The following is a 17840-nucleotide window of genomic DNA, read 5'->3' as shown; positions in this document are numbered from 1 at the left end:
AACTCTCTGGAGCCCATTAGGAAGGAGAGGTAGAGCTGAGAGCAGCCTCAAGGTGTGAGTCAGTGGGAACAGAGGGAGGCCATAAAGAAGCTGGAATCAATTAAGAACAGAAAGGCACAGAACCCTGAGGAAAATCCACCCTGGACAATATCGCGGCAGCCTATAAAGATGGAATGGTTAGGCATCAGATGGCTGAGAAAGTGGGTGAAGTTCTTGATGACAACTGCATTGTCCTCAGAAGGTGCACCATGCCTGAATTCAGAGTCAGTTAAAATAGGGAAGGCGGTGAGATACGTGAAGTCCCGGCGGGGGTAGGGGGGGTGGGGGGGTGAAAAGCCACAGGTGGGAGGCTAGGACAAGAGTTGAGAAGAATCCTGGGTGTAAGAATGGGTGGGCTCCTTGTCAGGAAGGGTGTGAGAGGAAAGAATGTAGGGCCCTTGGAGGGAAGAGCAGAACACTCACTGGAGGAGGCAGTGCCTGAAATGGCAGGCATGGGAACAGTGCCATGTACAGCATCATAGGTAGGTGAGCATCCTGGTCCCTACAACTGAGTTCTAATGAATCTGCCTGCATGGTGGATGTGGCCTTCAGAAGACGAAGATGAAACATCTGTTTGAGAATCTTCTAGGATGTCACATACATGAACTGGGGTACGTGGGATACCCCAAGGTTCATATACATGTCTTGATGATTATATCCACGCAGGCATGTAAAAACACAACCCCCACAGAACACTCTCTACAGCACACAAGGTTCCTTCCCGCCCCTTCCCAATTCACTAGAGACATAAGCCTTTATTCTGACTTGCATTGCTATTAGTTTTGTCTGTTCTTGCCTTCCAACTCTGGAATCTTGCAGTATGTTCTTTTTGGCTTCCTTCCCATAATACTAAACATATTCATCTGTTGTTATGGATACTGCTTCCTTTCTTACTACAGAGCAGCAGTCCATTATGAATATACAATCAATCCATTCTACTATTCTCTTGTTTGGGATCTTCTTAATTCTGCGACAATCCTCATTTGGCAATTCGCTTGCCTTGGCCTGCTGAGTGCGGGGATTACAGATATTATGCTACCAAACCTGAATCCCAGTCTGCTATTGAAGAATGCTTGGGCACTTTTTTGTAGGTTGGCAATCATTGTAATTAAAATTATTTCTTGAAAGCTAGGCGATGGTGGTGCATACCTCTAATCCCAGCACTCGGGAGGCAGAGACAGATGGATCTCTGTGAGTTCAAGACCAGCCTGGTCTACATAAGCTAGTTCCGGGACAGGCTCCAAAGCTATAGAGAAACCCTGTCTCGGGAAAAAATTTTTAATTAATTAATTTTTGAGACAGAGTTTCTCTGTGTTGCCCTGACTGCCTCCCGAGTGCTGGAATTAAAGGCCTGTGTCACCACTGCCCGGTTCCTTTAATAATTTCTTAAAAAATAATTCCTTCAAGCCAGGCACAGTGGCTCATGCCTGTAATCCCAGCACTCGAGAGGCTAAGAAAAGCAAATTCCTGAAAATCTACAGCCAGCCTGAGTTACGTTGTGAGTTCCAGGCCGGGAAGTCTAGGGACTGAAACTCTTTCTTAATCAATCAACAAACAACTTTGTAACAACAGTAATAATTCATTTTTGCTTCCATGAGGCGGAGTCTTAAGTAGATGAGGCTAGCCTGGTCCTCTCCATGTAGATGAGGACAATCCTGAAGGTCTCCTTGGCTTCACCTCCCAAGTGCTGGGATTAGAAGCAACTGTTCTATTGACGAGCTTTTTTTAAAAAAAAAAATCAAGCATTCTTTAAAAATTTTAAAAAATGGTTTATTTTGTGTGTATGAGTGTTTTGCTTGCATGTGCATTATGTACTTGCCTGCTGCCAGGGAAACCAGAAGAAGGCAACAGATCCCCTGGAACTGGAATTACAATGGCTACGAACAATTAATTATGTTCTGGGAACCAAACCCAGGTACTCTACAAAAGCAACAAGTGCTCTTAACTGCGAAGCCATCTCTCCAGCCTTCCAAAACAGTCTTAATTTTAATAATAATAATAATAATAAATCTAGGCCTAGTAATCTCAGCACTTGGAAGGCAAGAGCTCAGCCTGGGCTACACCTGGAGTACCATATAGTCCCTTCACTTCGGGGGAGGTCACACTCTCATGCCTAGGTTCCAGAGCCCTCCACCCTAGCTACATCCATGGAACCAGGGTACAGGATTACTGAACCTGGAAGAGGCGGGTAGGAGCGCAGCTAGCAGGCTACTGAGCCTCACTTTTTCTCTTCTAGCCTCCCCAGGCCCTGGCTGTTGGTGACCAGAGCCGTCCTGATCCCGCAGGCCGGGCCGGGCCCATCAGCGGCCCCCCATGAGCGCGCCCGGCTGACCGGTGAGGCGGCCGCGGTGGAGCCGGCGCGCGCAGAGGGCGGCGGGGCCATGGCCTCGCTGGACCTACCTTACAGATGCCCACGATGCGGGGAGCATAAGCGCTTCCGGAGCCTGTCGTCGCTGCGCGCGCACCTGGAATACAGCCACACCTACGAGACGCTCTACATTCTCTCCAAGACGAACAGTATCTGCGACGGCGCGGCCGCTGCAGCTGCAGCTGCTGCAGCAGCCTCCGGTTTCCCGCTGGCACCAGAGCCCGCTGCCCTGCTGGCGGTGCCCGGAGCCCGGCGCGAGGTCTTCGAGAGCACGTCCTTCCAGGGCAAGGAGCAGGCGGCAGGATCGGCGCCCGCGGGGCCACATCTGCTGCACCATCATCACCACCACGCGCCGCTGGCTCACTTCCCCAGCGACCTGGTGCCCGCCAGCCTTCCCTGTGAGGAGCTGGCCGAGCCAGGGCTAGTGCCTGCCGCGCGCTATGCGCTACGCGAGATCGAAATTCCACTCGGTGAGCTGTTCGCGCGCAAGTCCGTGGCATCCTCGGCCTGTTCGACGCCGCCACCCGGGCCCGGCCCTGGTCCTTGTTCCGGGCCCGCCTCCGCATCACCGGCGTCGCCATCGCCTGCCGATGTAGCCTACGAAGAAGGCTTGGCACGCCTCAAGATCCGCGCGCTGGAGAAGCTGGAGGTGGACCGGAGACTGGAGCGGCTGAGCGAGGAGGTGGAGCAGAAGATCGCGGGCCAGGTGGGCCGGCTACAGGCCGAGCTGGAGCGCAAGGCCGCGGAGTTGGAGACTGCGCGACAGGAGAGTGCTCGGCTGGGACGCGAAAAGGAGGAGCTGGAGGAGCGCGCGTCTGAGCTCTCGCGCCAGGTGGACGTGAGCGTGGAGCTGCTGGCCTCGCTTAAGCAGGACCTGGTGCATAAGGAACAGGAGCTGAGCCGCAAGCAGCAGTGAGTAGACTCTGGGGGTCCCGTGGGAAGGTGGATGTTATTCCCGCACGTGTCTGGGGAGTCTCCATGGAGTCAAGCTTTGGAACTCAAGTTCTGAGTCTGTAATGGTGGGTTCTGTGCCAGTGGGTTCGAGTGTGTTATGATGATTTGGGACCCCAGAGTACGTGTGTTTCTTCATCTCTGATAGCCAGCCCAGGCAGCTCTTGCATTTTGGTACCAGAACTTCCCTTTAACCTACTCAAAGAAATGGCCTAGCTCTCCATGTCATCTTGTACTTTGTAAAAGCATGCAGACACAGTTGCATTGCTCCCTGGTATCGTAAACCTGCTTCCTTCCACCTCCTTGCTCTTGCCTTTTTTTGGGGGAGAGGGGAGTTCGAGACAGGGTTTCTCTGTAGTTTTGGAGTCTGTCCTGGAACTAGCTCTTGTAGACCAGGCTGGCCTCGAACTCACAAGAGATCCGCCTGCCTCTGCCTCCCGAGTGCTGGAATTAAAGGCGTGCGCCACTACCACCCGGCTGCTCTTGGCTTCTTGAAGAACTTTCTTGTATTTCTGGTTCTCCCTTGAACCTTCCCTCTGGGGTCAGGTTGCCACCTCCAGGACTGTCAAACTTCGTGTTCATCGCAGTCCTGGATCCAGCTACACCGTATCTGGCTATGTAGCCTTTGAACTCATGATCCTCCTGCCTCAGCCTCAAGCATTCTGGTATTATTGCCATGTGCCACGTTTAGCCTTCCTCTACTCAGCCGTCTTTATTGGCCACCTCTTTGCTTCTCTGCTCTGCAAATGGAGCCTTACAAACTCCATGGAGTCAGATGTGGTGTTTGTCCTCATTGCCGTGTAAGTTCTGTGCTGGCAGGGATTTCCTTTTTTTTGTTCAGTAGTGTTTCCCCAGTATCTTGAACAGTGCCCGGCACCTTGATTAACTGTTTAACGGATGCATGAATGTGGGTAACTGTGAGGGTGCTGTGTGTTTATGTACCCCTCAGATGCTGGGGCAAACTATAGGAGTGCATTATGTTTCTCTCTGTGTTGATGTGACTCCATGCATTTTAATACTTCTGAGAGTACGTGCATGTGTTCGATTGGGTCAGAAGGCTTGAGTCTCCATGCTTCTTAATGTATTTCAGAGTATGAGTGTGCCGTGAGAGTGGACATGATTGCCTACATAGGAACATGCCGGGGGCTGTGTATTGGGCCGAGTGAGGACATGTCTTCACAGCTATGAGGCTCTCAGTTTGTGCCTGCATTTGTGTATTGAGACCACAGGGAACTGAGGCTGTCTGCTTTTGCCTATGGTACTCTTCACGTGCCTGGAGGTGACTGTACAGGTTGAGCCTGCCCGTGGCTATGTCTTTGGAGACCTGGTGTATTTAGTTACTTTCCTCGTTGCTGTGACACAATACCTGATGTAGATTAAAGGGCTGCCAGTTTGTTCCCTGGGTCCCATAAGGAAGGAGGGAACCGACTCCTTCACGTCATCCTCAGCCCCTGGACGTTTGTTGGAGCAGTTTTGGTTAAATTTTTGTTTTAGACTTACAGTATTTTTTGTGTGTATGAGTATTGTGCTTGAATGTATGGCCTCTAGTGCCTACAGAGGTCTGAATAGGGTGTCAGATCCCCTGAAAATGGAGTGGTTGTGAGCCAGTATATGGGTGCTGGGGACCAAACTCAGGTCTTGTGCGAGACTTAACAAGTGGCTGAGTGATCTCTCCTGCCACATGTATAAAATTACATTTTTTTTAAAAAAAAAGCAACTTGAAGGAAAGCAGGGCTTACTTCAGTTCACTGTTTGGGGAGACAATCATGGCAGGAAGGGTGTGGTCTCACAAGTATGGGGCAGCTGGATAAGGGTTATCTATAGCTAGGAAACAGAGCCATGGAAGCTGCCACCCCAGCTTGCTTTCTACTTTGTATTCAGTCTGGGACCCGGCCCATGGAATGGTGGATCTTTGCACCTCGGTTAACCCAGTCTAGATGCGTCCTCACAGATGTGCCCAGAGGTTTGTCTCCTGGGTGATTCCAGATCCTGTCAAGTTGATGGCAGTATTAACAGGGGTATCCAGTTGTGTGTGTTCTGCGCGTGTGGAGACTTGTGTGTCTGCTTGTTTGTGTTGTGTGTGTGTGTGTGTGTGCCATTGTGTGGACCTGAGTGCTGGACATTGTCCACGGACCACGAGCAGACAGACACTCTAGGCCACTGCCTGACTTTCTTCCGATGAGAGTTTTGAGGGCAGTCAAGCCAGGGGCCTGCTGGGTAAGAGACTGCTCCTGGCCCAGGGAGGTGGTGCAGATTGACCAGTTCCTGAAGGAGACAGCAGCTCGGGAGGCCAGTGCCAAGCTGCGGCTGCAACAGTTCATTGAGGAGCTCCTGGAGCGCGCAGACAGGGCTGAGCGGCAGCTGCAGGTCATCAGCAGCAGCTGTGGCAGCACACCCAGTGCCAGCCTGGGCCGAGGAGGTGGGGGCAGCGCCTCAGGGCCTGGGGCAAGAGGCCCAGGCAGAACGGTGAGTGTGTACATGCCCTGCCTCTCACCTGCTCGTGTGGTCCCCACAGCCTTCCCCCACACCACCCCAACTTCCCTCCTTTGCCTGTCCCCCCAGGAGCAACCCCAGGCCTGAAGTGGGAGGGCGGTCCACCCTGACAGGGCGGGAGTGCCTGCTCTGAGGCCTTGGCAAGGCTGCTTCCATAGCCTCAGCCTTCAGAAGCCCCTCTCTGTACTTCTCTGTGAATGAGAGCCTAGGAGCCACGAGCTGGGCCCTGGGAGGCTGGGTGGGTGCATTGGGAGGGATTTGGGAGCCTGCCTGTCTGGACTGTCCGTCTGTCCATTCGTCCATCTTTCCCAACTTTATTCTTCTCTCTCCTCTCCTTCTTTTCTTCTCTCCATCTTCCTCTTTCTCCTACTATCGCCTTCTTCTCTGGCCTCCTCTGCCCATCCTTCCTCTCCCTTCCTCTCTGGGGGCTACAGCGAGAACACCATGCAGGCCCAGCTGTGCCAAGCACATACGCCGTATCTCGGCATGGCTCCTCTCCCAGCACAGGGTAAGCCTCGGGCTTGGCCCACCCCACACAGCCTCCCCTCACCCTGGAAGGTTTGCTGGCCCATCAGAGGCTCACCTCCTTTTGTGTCCACCCCCTGGTGTCACCAGTTTGCCTTTCCATGCTCAGGGGACTTTTGGAAAGCAAACAGTGGGCTCCCCTTGGCTGGTGGTGAGGAAAACGTTGGGAGTCGGGGCAGCCTTGTATCCCTCAGCCTTCACTGTGCACTCCCCACCCACCCCAGGGCCTCCAGCCGTGTGCCAGCTGCATCCCAGAGCTCAGGCTGCTATGACAGTGACAGTCTGGAGCTACCTCGGACAGAGGAAGGGCCCTCGGAGGACAGTGGCCCTGGGGGCTTGGGTTCACGGGCCCAGGCTACCAACGGTGGTTCAGAGCGGTCCCAGCCCCCTCGTAGTTCAGGCCTGCGACGACAGGCCATCCAGAACTGGCAGCGCCGACCGCGCCGTCACAGCACCGAGGGGGAGGAGGGTGACGTCTCAGATGTGGGCTCCCGAACCACTGAGTCAGAGGCTGAGGGCCCCTCCGATGTTCCACGCCCTGGACCGTCTCTGGCTGGGCCCTTGAACAGCTGCCGGCTCTCAGGTAAGACCTGGGAAAGTGGGTAGAGAATCCAGCCTTCCAGGGTGCTGGGTTGCCTCAGGGGATACAGAATGGAAATGATGACCCTTGGCTCTATACCTCCCTTACTCTTGTCTGCCTATAAAGTACTCTTCAAGCTTGGAGCAGGCCTGCAATGACCCAAGGATGCTCACTCAATGGGGTGTGTGTACACGGTGGTCCGTGTGCACGGTGGTCCGTGTGCACGGTGGTCCGTGTGCACGGTGGTCCGTGTGCACGGTGGTCCGTGTGCACGGTGGTCCGTGTGCACGGTGGTCCGTGTGCACGGTGGGTTCCACCACAGGTAGAGGAGAAGAGCTGCTTATTCTGGGCTCTGAAGTGCCTGCCACAGAGCAAGAGTTTGGGGGAGTAGCCCTGTATTTGTGTGGAAGGCTTAGAGGGTTAGAGTCGGGTGACCCTCCAAAGGAAAGTTTAGGGCTGGGGAGGTCGTTCAGTTAGGACAGTGCTTATCTAGACTCCATGAAGCCCTGGCTTTGATACCTAGCATCTCAAACTGGACGTGGCGGTCCACATCCCCATCCTAGTACTCCGACAGCAGGTGCAGGATAATCAGGAGTGCCAGGTCATCCTGGGCTACCTCGTGAGTTCAAGGCTAGGCTGAAATACACGAGACCGTCTCTGAAAAGGGTTTTGGTGTGTGGCAAAGCAACAGATAACTCTTTTCCAATGAGTAAAATTTGGGGGTACTGTAGCGAAGGGGAAAGCAGAGGCCCTGGGAGCTGGTCCCCAATGTGGGTCTCACACTCACTCCTCCTGCCAGCTCCTGCACTGCCCCAGCTCCCCACCCCCAGCTCTGTACTGACTGGCCTTTTACTCTCCCATCTCCTTCGGCCCTGGTGTTCTGCAGCCCGCCCTGAGGGAGGCAGCGGACGGGCCCGGCGAGTGGAGAGAGGTAGCCCCTCACGCTCCAATGAGGTCATCAGCCCAGAAATCCTCAAGATGCGTGCTGCCCTCTTCTGTATCTTCACCTACCTGGATACCCGTACCCTGCTGCATGCTGCAGAGGTCTGCCGGGACTGGCGCTTCGTGGCTCGCCATCCCGCAGTCTGGACGAGGGTGCTGCTTGAGAACGCCCGAGTCTGTTCCAAGGTGCCTGCCCCTGCCCTCCAGCAGTAAAAGTCTAGTCCTTGTAACCCTCACTGCCCTGGTTCCCCAAACGCTCTCATGGTGCCTCCTACTCAGGGCTAACCCACCACATGGCAGTCAGGTCTATGTTCATATCGCTTGATCTTCCCCAGTTCCTGGCGATGTTGGCTCAGTGGTGCACCCAAGCCCACTCATTAACGTTACAGAACCTGAAGCCCCGACAGCGGGGAAAGAAGGAAAGCAAGGAGGAATATGCCCGCAGCACCCGGTGAGGCCTGCAGTGGGGGGTGGGGAGTGGGTGAGTGAGTGCTCCTGAGTTTTAAATGGAGATGCTTCCCACATGAGGAAGTGACCACCAGCAGTGCCTTGACCTCTTTGCTCATCCTCAGGGGCTGTCTTGAAGCAGGGCTGGAGTCCCTGCTGAAGGCAGCCGGTGGGAATCTGCTGATCCTGCGCATCTCCCACTGTCCCAACATCCTCACCGACCGGTCACTCTGGCTGGCCAGCTGCTACTGCCGTGCCCTGCAGGCTGTCACCTACAGGTGGGTCACACCGTCTGGGCCTTGGTCCCTAGCTACCACATGGTCCTGCCTCTTGGTGGGAACAGAGACCGCTAAGATGGGTCACCAGCGCTTTGGCTTTTTCCCAGGAGTGCCACAGACCCTGTGGGCCATGAGGTGATCTGGGCCCTGGGTGCAGGCTGCAGAGAGATTGTCTCCCTCCAGGTGGCGCCACTTCATCCCTGGTAAGCCCAGGCAAGAGGGTGGTTTGGGAGGGGACAGCAGGGGACCCGGTCTGGGACCGAGGACTGACAAGTCAGCTGTTGGGGACAGATTACACACAGTTGGTCAGTGTGTTGGATCATAAGGAGCAGGGCCGTAATATGGAAGCTGGAGCCTCTCTCTGGCTTGCTGCCGGTGCCACTTCAGTCTTTTCATTAGGTATGTGGGGTGGGAATCGGGTATCTGCGTGGAGGTCAGGGGACAACTTCCACGTGTGAGTCTCACATGTGGTAAACACCTTTAACCTCTGAGCATCCTGGCAGCCCCGCGTTGCCACTCAGGCCTTAGTCTTGCGGCTTAGATTATGAGAGCCATGACTGGCTCAACGATGTCCTGTCCACGGAGACTGTAAAGTTCATGGTATGTGTGCAGTCAACACTAGCCTGACGTAGGCTAAGCAGGTCAGGGGAGTCAGTAAACACGACACAGAGAAAGCTGGGTGTGGTGTCACAGACCTGCCATCTGAGACCTGTGTGAGCAATGTAGCAGGATCCCATCTCAAAGCAAGAACAAATCGGTTGGTGGTGGTGACCCCAGGATATGTGTGAATCATCCCTTGTTCTACTCTGGACATCCTCAGATTCCCAGGCTTCTCTGCCCTGCTCCTTACCCTCCCAGTGATCTCCCTCTATGCCAGCTCCTCCCAGGCTCTCTAGTGTGCTTTCTCTTATACCCCGGTGGAGTCTGTCATTGTGGTCCCCTACTTGGCCCCCACTGCCCCTCACCTTGACCGTAATATCCATTTCTACTTCAGGCTCCTGTACTAAACTTAGTTACCAGGGCAGAATCTACAAATGCCCATTTCTGTGTCCTTGCTACCACGAGCATATCAGATGACAGATACTATTGCCTGAATGGATGTCGAGGGATGAAGCTGGGTGTGAGTAGGGCAGGCAAGCCAGCAATGATGGAAAGGCAGGCTGGGAATCATCATGAGGCCTTCCTAGAAGATGCAGATTGGTGCATCTTATCTAGAACGTTCTAGGAAGCTATTGGGGAGATGTCAGTTCTAAGAAGGGTGTCTTGAGCCAGATATGGTGGTACACAGTCATCCCAGCTCTTGGGAAGTAGAAACAAGAGGATCAGGAGTTCAAGGTCATCCTCAGCTGCGTCGTGAGTTTGAAGTCACTCTAAACAAAACGAACAAAAACAATAAGGGTACCAGAAGTTAGGTGTGGTCTGTCACCTCAGCCCTTCGGAGGCTGAGGCAGGATTGCTACAAGTTCAAGGCTAGGTGGCAGGGGCAGATTAAAGTCAGAATACTAAATGTTGTATGTCATGGACTGTCTGTGCTTTGAGGGTGGGAGCTGTCTTCATTGTCACCCTGAACTCTAGAGCCTGGCTCAGTTCTCTCGGCTGTAAGAGACACTTGATTGCTACTTGATGAGTATCTGGCACCAGGTTCAGGGTGCATGGAGACCGGGGTGGGGCTCTGGTCTACGGCTCTTTCTGGGTGACTCCAGAATCCGAAGCTGTCAGGTGTGGTAAGAGGGGAGGGGGCAGAGCCAGAGATGAGCTGTCTTCTGACTTGAACAGCTGGACTGTTGGCAAGGTGCTTGCCTGAGCATGGATAGGGACCTCCGGGGATGATCACCTTTGGGACTGCAAAGCCTCCCTGACCACTCTTCACTGTCTGTTCTTCAGCCAACAGCCCACTCGGTTCAGCAACCGTTGCCTGCAGATGATTGGACGTTGTTGGCCCCACCTCCGGGCCCTGGGTGTAGGTGGTGCCGGCTGTGGGGTACAGGGCCTGGCATCACTCGGTGAGTCTTTCCTTGGGGTTGGAGTGGGTAGGTAAGAAGCAGGCAAGCGTGAAATCCCACCAGAGTTAGGGGCTGCAGCCTGGGGCATGGTGAGGGACTGAGTCCTGGGCAGGAGGTGGGCCAGAGAGTTTGTCACCAGGCTTCTCTTCTTCCTCTCCTAGCAAGAAACTGCATGCGGCTACAGGTCCTAGAACTGGACCACGTGTCAGAGATTACCCAGGAGGTGGCGGCTGAGGTGTGCCGGGAAGGCCTGAAGGGACTGGAGATGCTGGTGCTCACAGCCACCCCTGTCACCCCTAAGGCCCTGCTACATTTTAACAGTGAGCAATGGGAGTTTGGGGGTAGAGAGCAGGGTGTAGCTACAGCCTATCCTTGGACACTCCTTGAACATTTTGTAACATTGAGTGAACTTTTCCTGGAGACAAACGGTTGCCTGTTCCTCCCGGAGAGGCACCTATGATGTACCAGATGGTGCCACCAGAGTCCAACTTGGTGAACGTGGAGTTTATGACTTATTTACAGAGCATGGGTGAGGGTTACTTACAGAGCATAGTTATTGCAAAGTAACGATACCACTCAAAAGTCTTCGCACAGAAGACAGCTCCCTCATAGCTGCATGGGTAGAGCTCGCTCAGTCTAATGCCTCCAAGTGCAGCGGGGAGCAAAATTGCACACATTGGCAGAGATGGGGAGGAGGGAACAGCTGATAGCCCAGGTGAGGGTCTGTCTGGAGACTCTCCAATTCTTCTATGAGGGAAAACCAACAAGACCGGTCTTGAGGGTCCTCCGATGAAATGGTAAGGGCTGCTCCAGCCTCTTCTACAAGCAGGCAGTGTGTTTCCTGTTGCTCTAGCCAGCATGTGCTGGTGCTGAGGCAGACAGAGCAGCGTTCTCCCTGGCTCGTTCAGCATCCAAGGCAGGGATGGAACTCCAGCCCTAGCAGCATTTAATCAACTGTTTAGCTGCACAGGATAGCTGTTGTTTCATGCTGGCCCACAGTGGCACCGTGAGTTGTGTGTGTGGTGCCAGTAATTCCTGTGTGAGCCTCCCACCAGGGCAGAGAGCAGACAAGCAAAGAGCACCAAGGGTCTCTGTGCTGCTCTCCAGCGTTACTTTGCTTTGTGAATTCTGCAATCTCATTTTTTGACCTTCTAGATGGTAAAGGACACAGTATGTTTAAGTCCTCAGGGACATTTCTTGGGGTAAGGACTTCCCTCTGACTCCTCTGCTGTCCACATCATCCCATCTACTCGGTCATTCCTCTGCCTTCACTGTGGACCACCACTCAGGACCACTGGCCTCTGGGAGGTCTCCATGCAGACTGACGGTTTCTCCCCCCCCCCCCCCACCAATACTGGGATTAAACCCAGTGCTTTAAATGCTGTACTGCAAAGATGTGTGCCCCCCCCCACCCCTGACTTATGACACAAGGTCTGTCTACAATGTCTTGGCTGGACTGGAACTCACTATGTAGATCAGGCTGACCTTGAACTCATAGATATCTGCCTACCTTGTATCCCACTGCTGGGATTGAAGGCAAGCACCACTATGCCTGGACTTATTTTCAATTTTTATTTTGAGACAGTTTCACTAAGCTGTCCAGGCTGGCCTTGAACTTAATGGTCCCCCTTCCTCAGCTTCTTGAGTAGCTGGGCCACCATACCTGTTTCTTTGACCACATCACCGCCTGAGCCCTCCTATTTACCTTCCTTCAGCCTCAGCCTCATATGCACCAGAACTCACTACTCAGTCCCCCAGATCGTGCTTTCTAGGTCCCTCCTAGCCCCTGACCTTGTGCCACCTCTTCCTGATAGCATGGCCAATAATTGTTGAAGCCCTTGCTTCAGGAAGGCCTGATTGCCTCCAGCCACCCCACCCAGTCTCAGTTGAGCAGCTGTCATTTGCAAGTGCCCAGGTCATGAGCTTTCCCCTCTGCCAGAGTTGCTAGCGCACTGAAGAGCTTGTGCTCACACACGTGGCCCAAATGTCCTCCCGCCTTAAGATATGATCAGCTGCAGCCAGCACAGGTCTGTCTCGTGCTCTTGTGGCTGGCTGGTGTATGTTTCTCAGGGGCTCTGATTTCATTCATGAGCGGAAACTTGCAGCCCACTGCCCTTGCCGAGCACTATCCCCTATTTGCCTTCACCCAGGCATCTGCCGGAACCTCAAATCCATTGTGGTGCAGATTGGGATTGCTGATTACTTCAAAGAGCCCAGCAGCCCCGAGGCCCAGAAGCTGTTTGAGGATATGGTAACAAAACTCCAGGTGAGGTGGGCTCTGAGGCCACAAAAGACCCCTTGGCTGGGGCTGGTGAGGGTGGCAGTACTTCACCTGCCCAACACCAAGGAAGAGCTAACCTAAGGCTCTATTTTATAGGCTCTACGAAGGAGGCCTGGCTTCTCCAAGATTCTGCACGTCAAGGTGGAAGGTGGCTGCTAACCCGGGTGAGGGGCTGCAGGGCCCCTGCCAGCCCCACACCAAGGCACTCTTTGGACCTCTGGAGGGGCCCTGGCTTGGACTAGACCTTGGGAGGTCTAGTGTCACACCAGGTTCCAGACAGCGGTTGAGTACCCCATCCAATTCAAACAGCCAAGTGACAGGTGACCAGCACCGCCTCCCCAGGGAAGGGCTTGGACAGAAGCTGCCCCGAGACCCCCATGACATCCCCAGCTGGAGCAGCCTTCTGGCACAGCCAGCAGGGAGCTGGCATACCAGCGCCTGGTTGTCACCACCACTCAGAGGATCTGCAGTCTCCACCCAGCAGCTCCTCAGCTGCTCAGGCAGGTCTTCTTCCTGAGGCCAGCTCCTGGTCAGGAGCCTCTTGTCAGGCCATGGGCCAGAAGGAGCTTAAGGCAGCTCAGACATGGCTAAGAAGACACTTGGTCACTCCCTTCAGACAGCAGGATCAGGTCCACATTCTCCAGTGATAACCCAGGCAAGCCTAGGAACCCAGGTAGAAGGTTAGAGGAAAGTTGGGGCAGGGCCATAGGGATGAGTTTGAAAGGGTAAAAAAAATGTCTACAACTCCCCAGGATGAGGCCCACATCTTCCTGGCAGGTAAAGGACTGGCCAGCTGGAGGAGACTACTGTTAAGACAGAGTTCTCATTAACACACCCAGAACTAAGTTTAAAGCAGTCCCTATACCTACCACTCCCTGCTGAGGGACCACAGAGGGAGGAAGGGGGCTTGGGCTGGGGCTTAGGGGGGAAAGGAGGCCTGATTTATCTAACAGCTTACTTCAGGCCAGAAGTGAGGCACTGGTGCCAAGGCAGAGGAAAGAATTTTCACAGTCCATCTTCCTGAGTCTTCACAGCCCTGGGCCGAGACTACAGAGTACTTGGGGCAGGGTGTCCCAGCCCTTGCACCATACCCAGAAGTCTTGGAGCATCCCCAAGCGAGTTCCTCCTCTCACAGTGACCGAGGCTTGAGTCTTGGCAACCCTCATTTGGGCAAATCTTTCAAGATGCCTGACCTCTTGTCCAAATCTTAGGGTTTTCTTTGCTCCTGTACAAGGTTGGATCCTCCGGTCAGCTTTCTACAGCCGTGCCACAAGCTGGCCTGAGCATGAACCCTGCCATGGGTTGCCGCCTCCCAAGTCCCTCCCATTGCTGTACACCCTCCTGCTCAGTGCTCCCAGATCTCGCAGCTCTGCCTGTTTGTCATCATCACTGAGCTGTGGCTTGTTCTGTCGCTGTTCTGTGAAGACTGGAATGCCAAGGCTGTCATGCTGGATACTCCATGCCCAGTCCTGCATGAAATCTTGGCTGTGGTATCTACACCCCTACCTCTCACAGCTGCCTCCCAAGCCCTGTCCCCAGGAGTCACAGGCAACAGCACAACTTTCCTGCCTTCAGTGGCTCAGAAGGGAGGGGGAGGTGCCCTTGGGGCCTAGCTGCCTTTCGTAGGTCAGTTGTTTGCCAGCTGAATCCATGTAGTCCCTGCTCCCTGTGACTCCAAGACCAGAGGTGCTGCCCTTCTGTCTCCTGGATAAAGCACAAAGCGATGTGGTAGTCCTCGGCCAAGTCTGCCCCCAGGGGCTTCCATTCCTCAACCCCAGGATTAGGACATCTCCCTGGACAGGGGAGGCACTAGAGTGCCTGGTGTTGAGGGAAATAGGTCAGGGTGCAGTCATCAGGATAGGAAGCAAGGTCAAGAGGATAGTTCCAGGCTCTACTACATCCACACCACATCCTGACCCATGGAGAAACATACGCCTTTTGTTGGCACAATCCTGCCCTCTGAAAAGCTGTTTCCAAGAAACCCCAAGAGGCCTCACCTGTGTTCTTGCTCTGAGCAAAGGTGGGTAGAGTAAAAATTGTAGACCTTCCAACCTAAGTGACAGGTCGCTGTGTCCTGGCTGAGTCTTGGGCATCAAAGTCTTCAGGCATGCCTTGAGAGCCAGCAGCTCTGCCCCCCACTTGTGGTTCCTTTGCTTTCTCCCCAGGGGACCAACCCTGCTTCTGGATGCTGTGCTTATTTCCATCTTTAGCAGTCCAGAGTTGGGGATGGGCGTCTGGCTTCCCGAGAAGCACCTTAGCCCATCTTCAGGCGCCTAAAGAAGAGCCCTTTGTGTCCTATACTTACTAAGGTACAAAAACCATGTGAGGAAGCACAGGTCCACGGAGAGGGCTCCTGGGTGGCCGTCACCTGGCTTCTCTTCCACTCCTACTCCTGCCACAGCCTGGCCCTAGCACCTGTGAGTGTAGCATGTTTGGCCTGAGTACTTCATGCTTATGCAGATTGCTGCTCCCCCACAGTATGGCAAAACTATAAAAATGTATGCACTCCCGCCCAGAACTCCTGCTTTCCACCCATCAAGAGAAAGCACCCTGAAATCAGGGTTCTTTTGTTTTTTAATCCTATGACAACAGAGGCCAAGCTGGTCCCTCAGGAGTTGCCTCAACTCTAACAGGTCTCCTTCCCAAGGTCTGCTGCTCCAAGGTTTGGATCCATCCTTTGCCTTTCCTGTCTCCAAGCCCTTAGGTAGAATGCTTCAGAACACAGGCAGTGAGCTGTCAACCCCAGTTTCTATAAGGCGCTATGTTGAAGGAAAACTTCCCAGAGTGACAATTGGTGCCAAAGACATAGTTTCTGGTGAACTTGGAATAAGTGTGACTGAGTGGGATATGGCCCAGTGCCCAGAGGAGTTAACCACTGATGAGGTCTACCCCAGCCTGTCAGCCTGATGAACTGGCAGTCTTTCTGTCCTCGGTGGCCATACTTTCTCATCCAGCCTTGGCTCAGGCCAGCATCTCTGTATATAATACTGTGTAGTGTGTATATTTACTCCTGGACAAGGGAGCTCAGCTCTAGTCCTTGCCTGGGGACCAGGCTGAAGGTTGGGTGAAGAGCAGAATATTAATTAGGCTTTCCTCAACTTTTTGGGACCTTAGTCTAAGACTGCCCGACAATCAAGCAGGCACCCCACCATGAGGCCAGCTCTGGGCCTCTGCCCTTACCACAGTCCTGGGGGGAGGGAGGCTTGGTGTGAACCCCCCAGTCTCTACTCATCCTGGTGGGGGTCTCAGAGGGCACTAGTGGGACAACTGACCCCAAGGCCCTGCCTTCCCTGCACAGCCAGGCTGCACCCTGCCCCAGCACAGTAGGCAGAGGGGAGAACAGCAGCTTTTGGATTTACTGGTTTCTAAAGTGGTGCCTGTACCTCCAGCCCACAGGGGGCCTTCCCTGGCCCCACCTTTCTGCCCCACCCAGGCATTACCATCCCAGCACTTTGCTCCATGTCACCCAGATGCCCTTTGCCGAATGTATTGAGCACATGTATTTAAAAGGACTCATGGGCATCAGAGAATTTATGGTTCTGTATCCAATAAAAGATGAAACTGAAAAAAATTGGTCCACGGAAATATGTGGCATGCAGCTGTATTTTTGTCAGACACCAAACCCCTACCCTTTGCTTCTAAGAATTTCATGTAGCCTCAAACTCAGTATTGAAGACAGCCTTGAGCCTCTGCTCTTCCTATCTCCAGTTTTCTGGTACGAGGAAATACACGTGCACATTGTGTCCAGTTTGTGTGGTCCTGGTGATTGAACCCATTTTCTAATGCTAGGCAAGGACCCAATCAACCAACATCCTCAGGCCTCATTCCAGCTTTTTCTGCAGTTTAGGTCACTAAGGCAGGAAGAAGTCTGTTAGCCCAGTCAATGGGGCAAATGAAGAATTTAGGCACCGTCCTTAGGGCTGCAGACAATGCTGGAGAAAGGTCGGTGACTGCTCAAGCCTGCTTTGGTGTCCAAATACATCAAGCCTCCAAGGTAAACCTAAACAGGCAGAACATAAGCAGTAGGGACTGTCCACCCACAGCAGCTTAGTCTCACTTCAGGAGGCTCTGGCAATGACTTAGATGTATGAGAGACCAAATTGCTACCATGGCCTGGCCTTAATTTCCCCATTTTAGAAAATGGGCTTTTCATGATTTAATTAATAGCACCTAACCCATTTAAATTTAAACACACACAATCAGGTGCCTAGCTTAAACTGCATACTGTACAAGTAATCCTTGAGGGCTAGCTGTCCCAACCTGATCACAGGATGGCTGTCACACTCCAGAGTGCACATCTGCCCAAAAATCCTATCCTGCTTTGTAAGACCATCTAACCATGAGTTCAAAGCTCAAATTCACTTCCCAGTTTTAGAAGCAAGAACTTCAATTACTCAACACAACCCAGCTCTAATAGCCACTAGTTAGAGCTCTAGCTTGGGGCAGACAGCAGAACAGAGGCACTGGTAGACCCTGCTAGGCTTCTATGCCAAACAGTTAACTACCCCTCATTACAAGAAAAGGGATGGTCGCACAAGCCAGTCATTCCAGCTTACTCAGGAGACAAAGCAGATCAAGGCCAGCTTAGGCAACTTAGTGAAACCTTAACAGTTCAAAGACTGATCAATGCAAAGTGAAATAGGATTGGAAACATAGCTCAGTAGTAAGTAATAGGACTAGGAACATAGCTCAGTGCTTGTTTAGCAAACCTCATGAGGCCCTGGGTTCAATCCACCCTGACATTCTTCCCAGAGCCCTCACTTAAAATATTATAAGAGGAAGCATGCATAAGCTCAGAGAACATAGTCCACCTGCTGTGATGGAAGCAACGCTGCTGTGTGCAGTGCATGAGCTAGGACTAAAGATTGTAACAGGAGAAAAGGAAGCCACCATACATCTTAGCTACTACTAGGAAGTACAACTACACTGAGAC

General features: G+C 53.3%; 1 protein-coding gene across 1 annotated transcript; it reads left to right on the top strand.

The window, feature by feature from the left end:
- Positions 1-2281: 2281 nt before the first annotated feature.
- Fbxo41 (F-box protein 41) lies at positions 2282-16492 on the top strand. The gene is made up of 12 exons (XM_075983679.1): positions 2282-3319; positions 5599-5824; positions 6286-6359; positions 6601-6959; positions 7843-8084; positions 8234-8349; positions 8471-8623; positions 8731-8826; positions 10508-10626; positions 10788-10946; positions 12777-12892; positions 13004-16492. The coding sequence occupies exons 1-12, from the start codon at positions 2421-2423 to the stop codon at positions 13064-13066; spliced, it is 2622 nt and encodes an 873-aa protein (XP_075839794.1). The 5' UTR covers positions 2282-2420; the 3' UTR covers positions 13067-16492.
- Positions 16493-17840: the final 1348 nt, after the last annotated feature.

Source organism: Microtus pennsylvanicus, chromosome 8, assembly GCF_037038515.1.
Source record: "Microtus pennsylvanicus isolate mMicPen1 chromosome 8, mMicPen1.hap1, whole genome shotgun sequence".
In the NCBI taxonomy this organism is placed as follows: domain Eukaryota; kingdom Metazoa; phylum Chordata; class Mammalia; order Rodentia; family Cricetidae; genus Microtus; species Microtus pennsylvanicus.
Note: the sequence above shows the minus strand (reverse complement) of the source record. Positions and strands in the feature narration are given on the sequence as shown.

What these genes read in the sequence shown, in the direction of transcription:
- Fbxo41 (XM_075983679.1), top strand. Translation starts at nt 2,421, where the DNA reads ATGGCCTCGCTGGACCTACCTTACAGATGCCCACGATGCGGGGAGCAT. An exon ending in CAAGAGGCCCAGGCAGAACG is followed by an intron (nt 5,825 to 6,285) that starts GTGAGTGTGTAC and finishes TGGGGGCTACAG; the next exon opens with CGAGAACACCATGCAGGCCC. An exon ending in ACAGGGCCTGGCATCACTCG is followed by an intron (nt 10,627 to 10,787) that starts GTGAGTCTTTCC and finishes TTCCTCTCCTAG; the next exon opens with CAAGAAACTGCATGCGGCTA.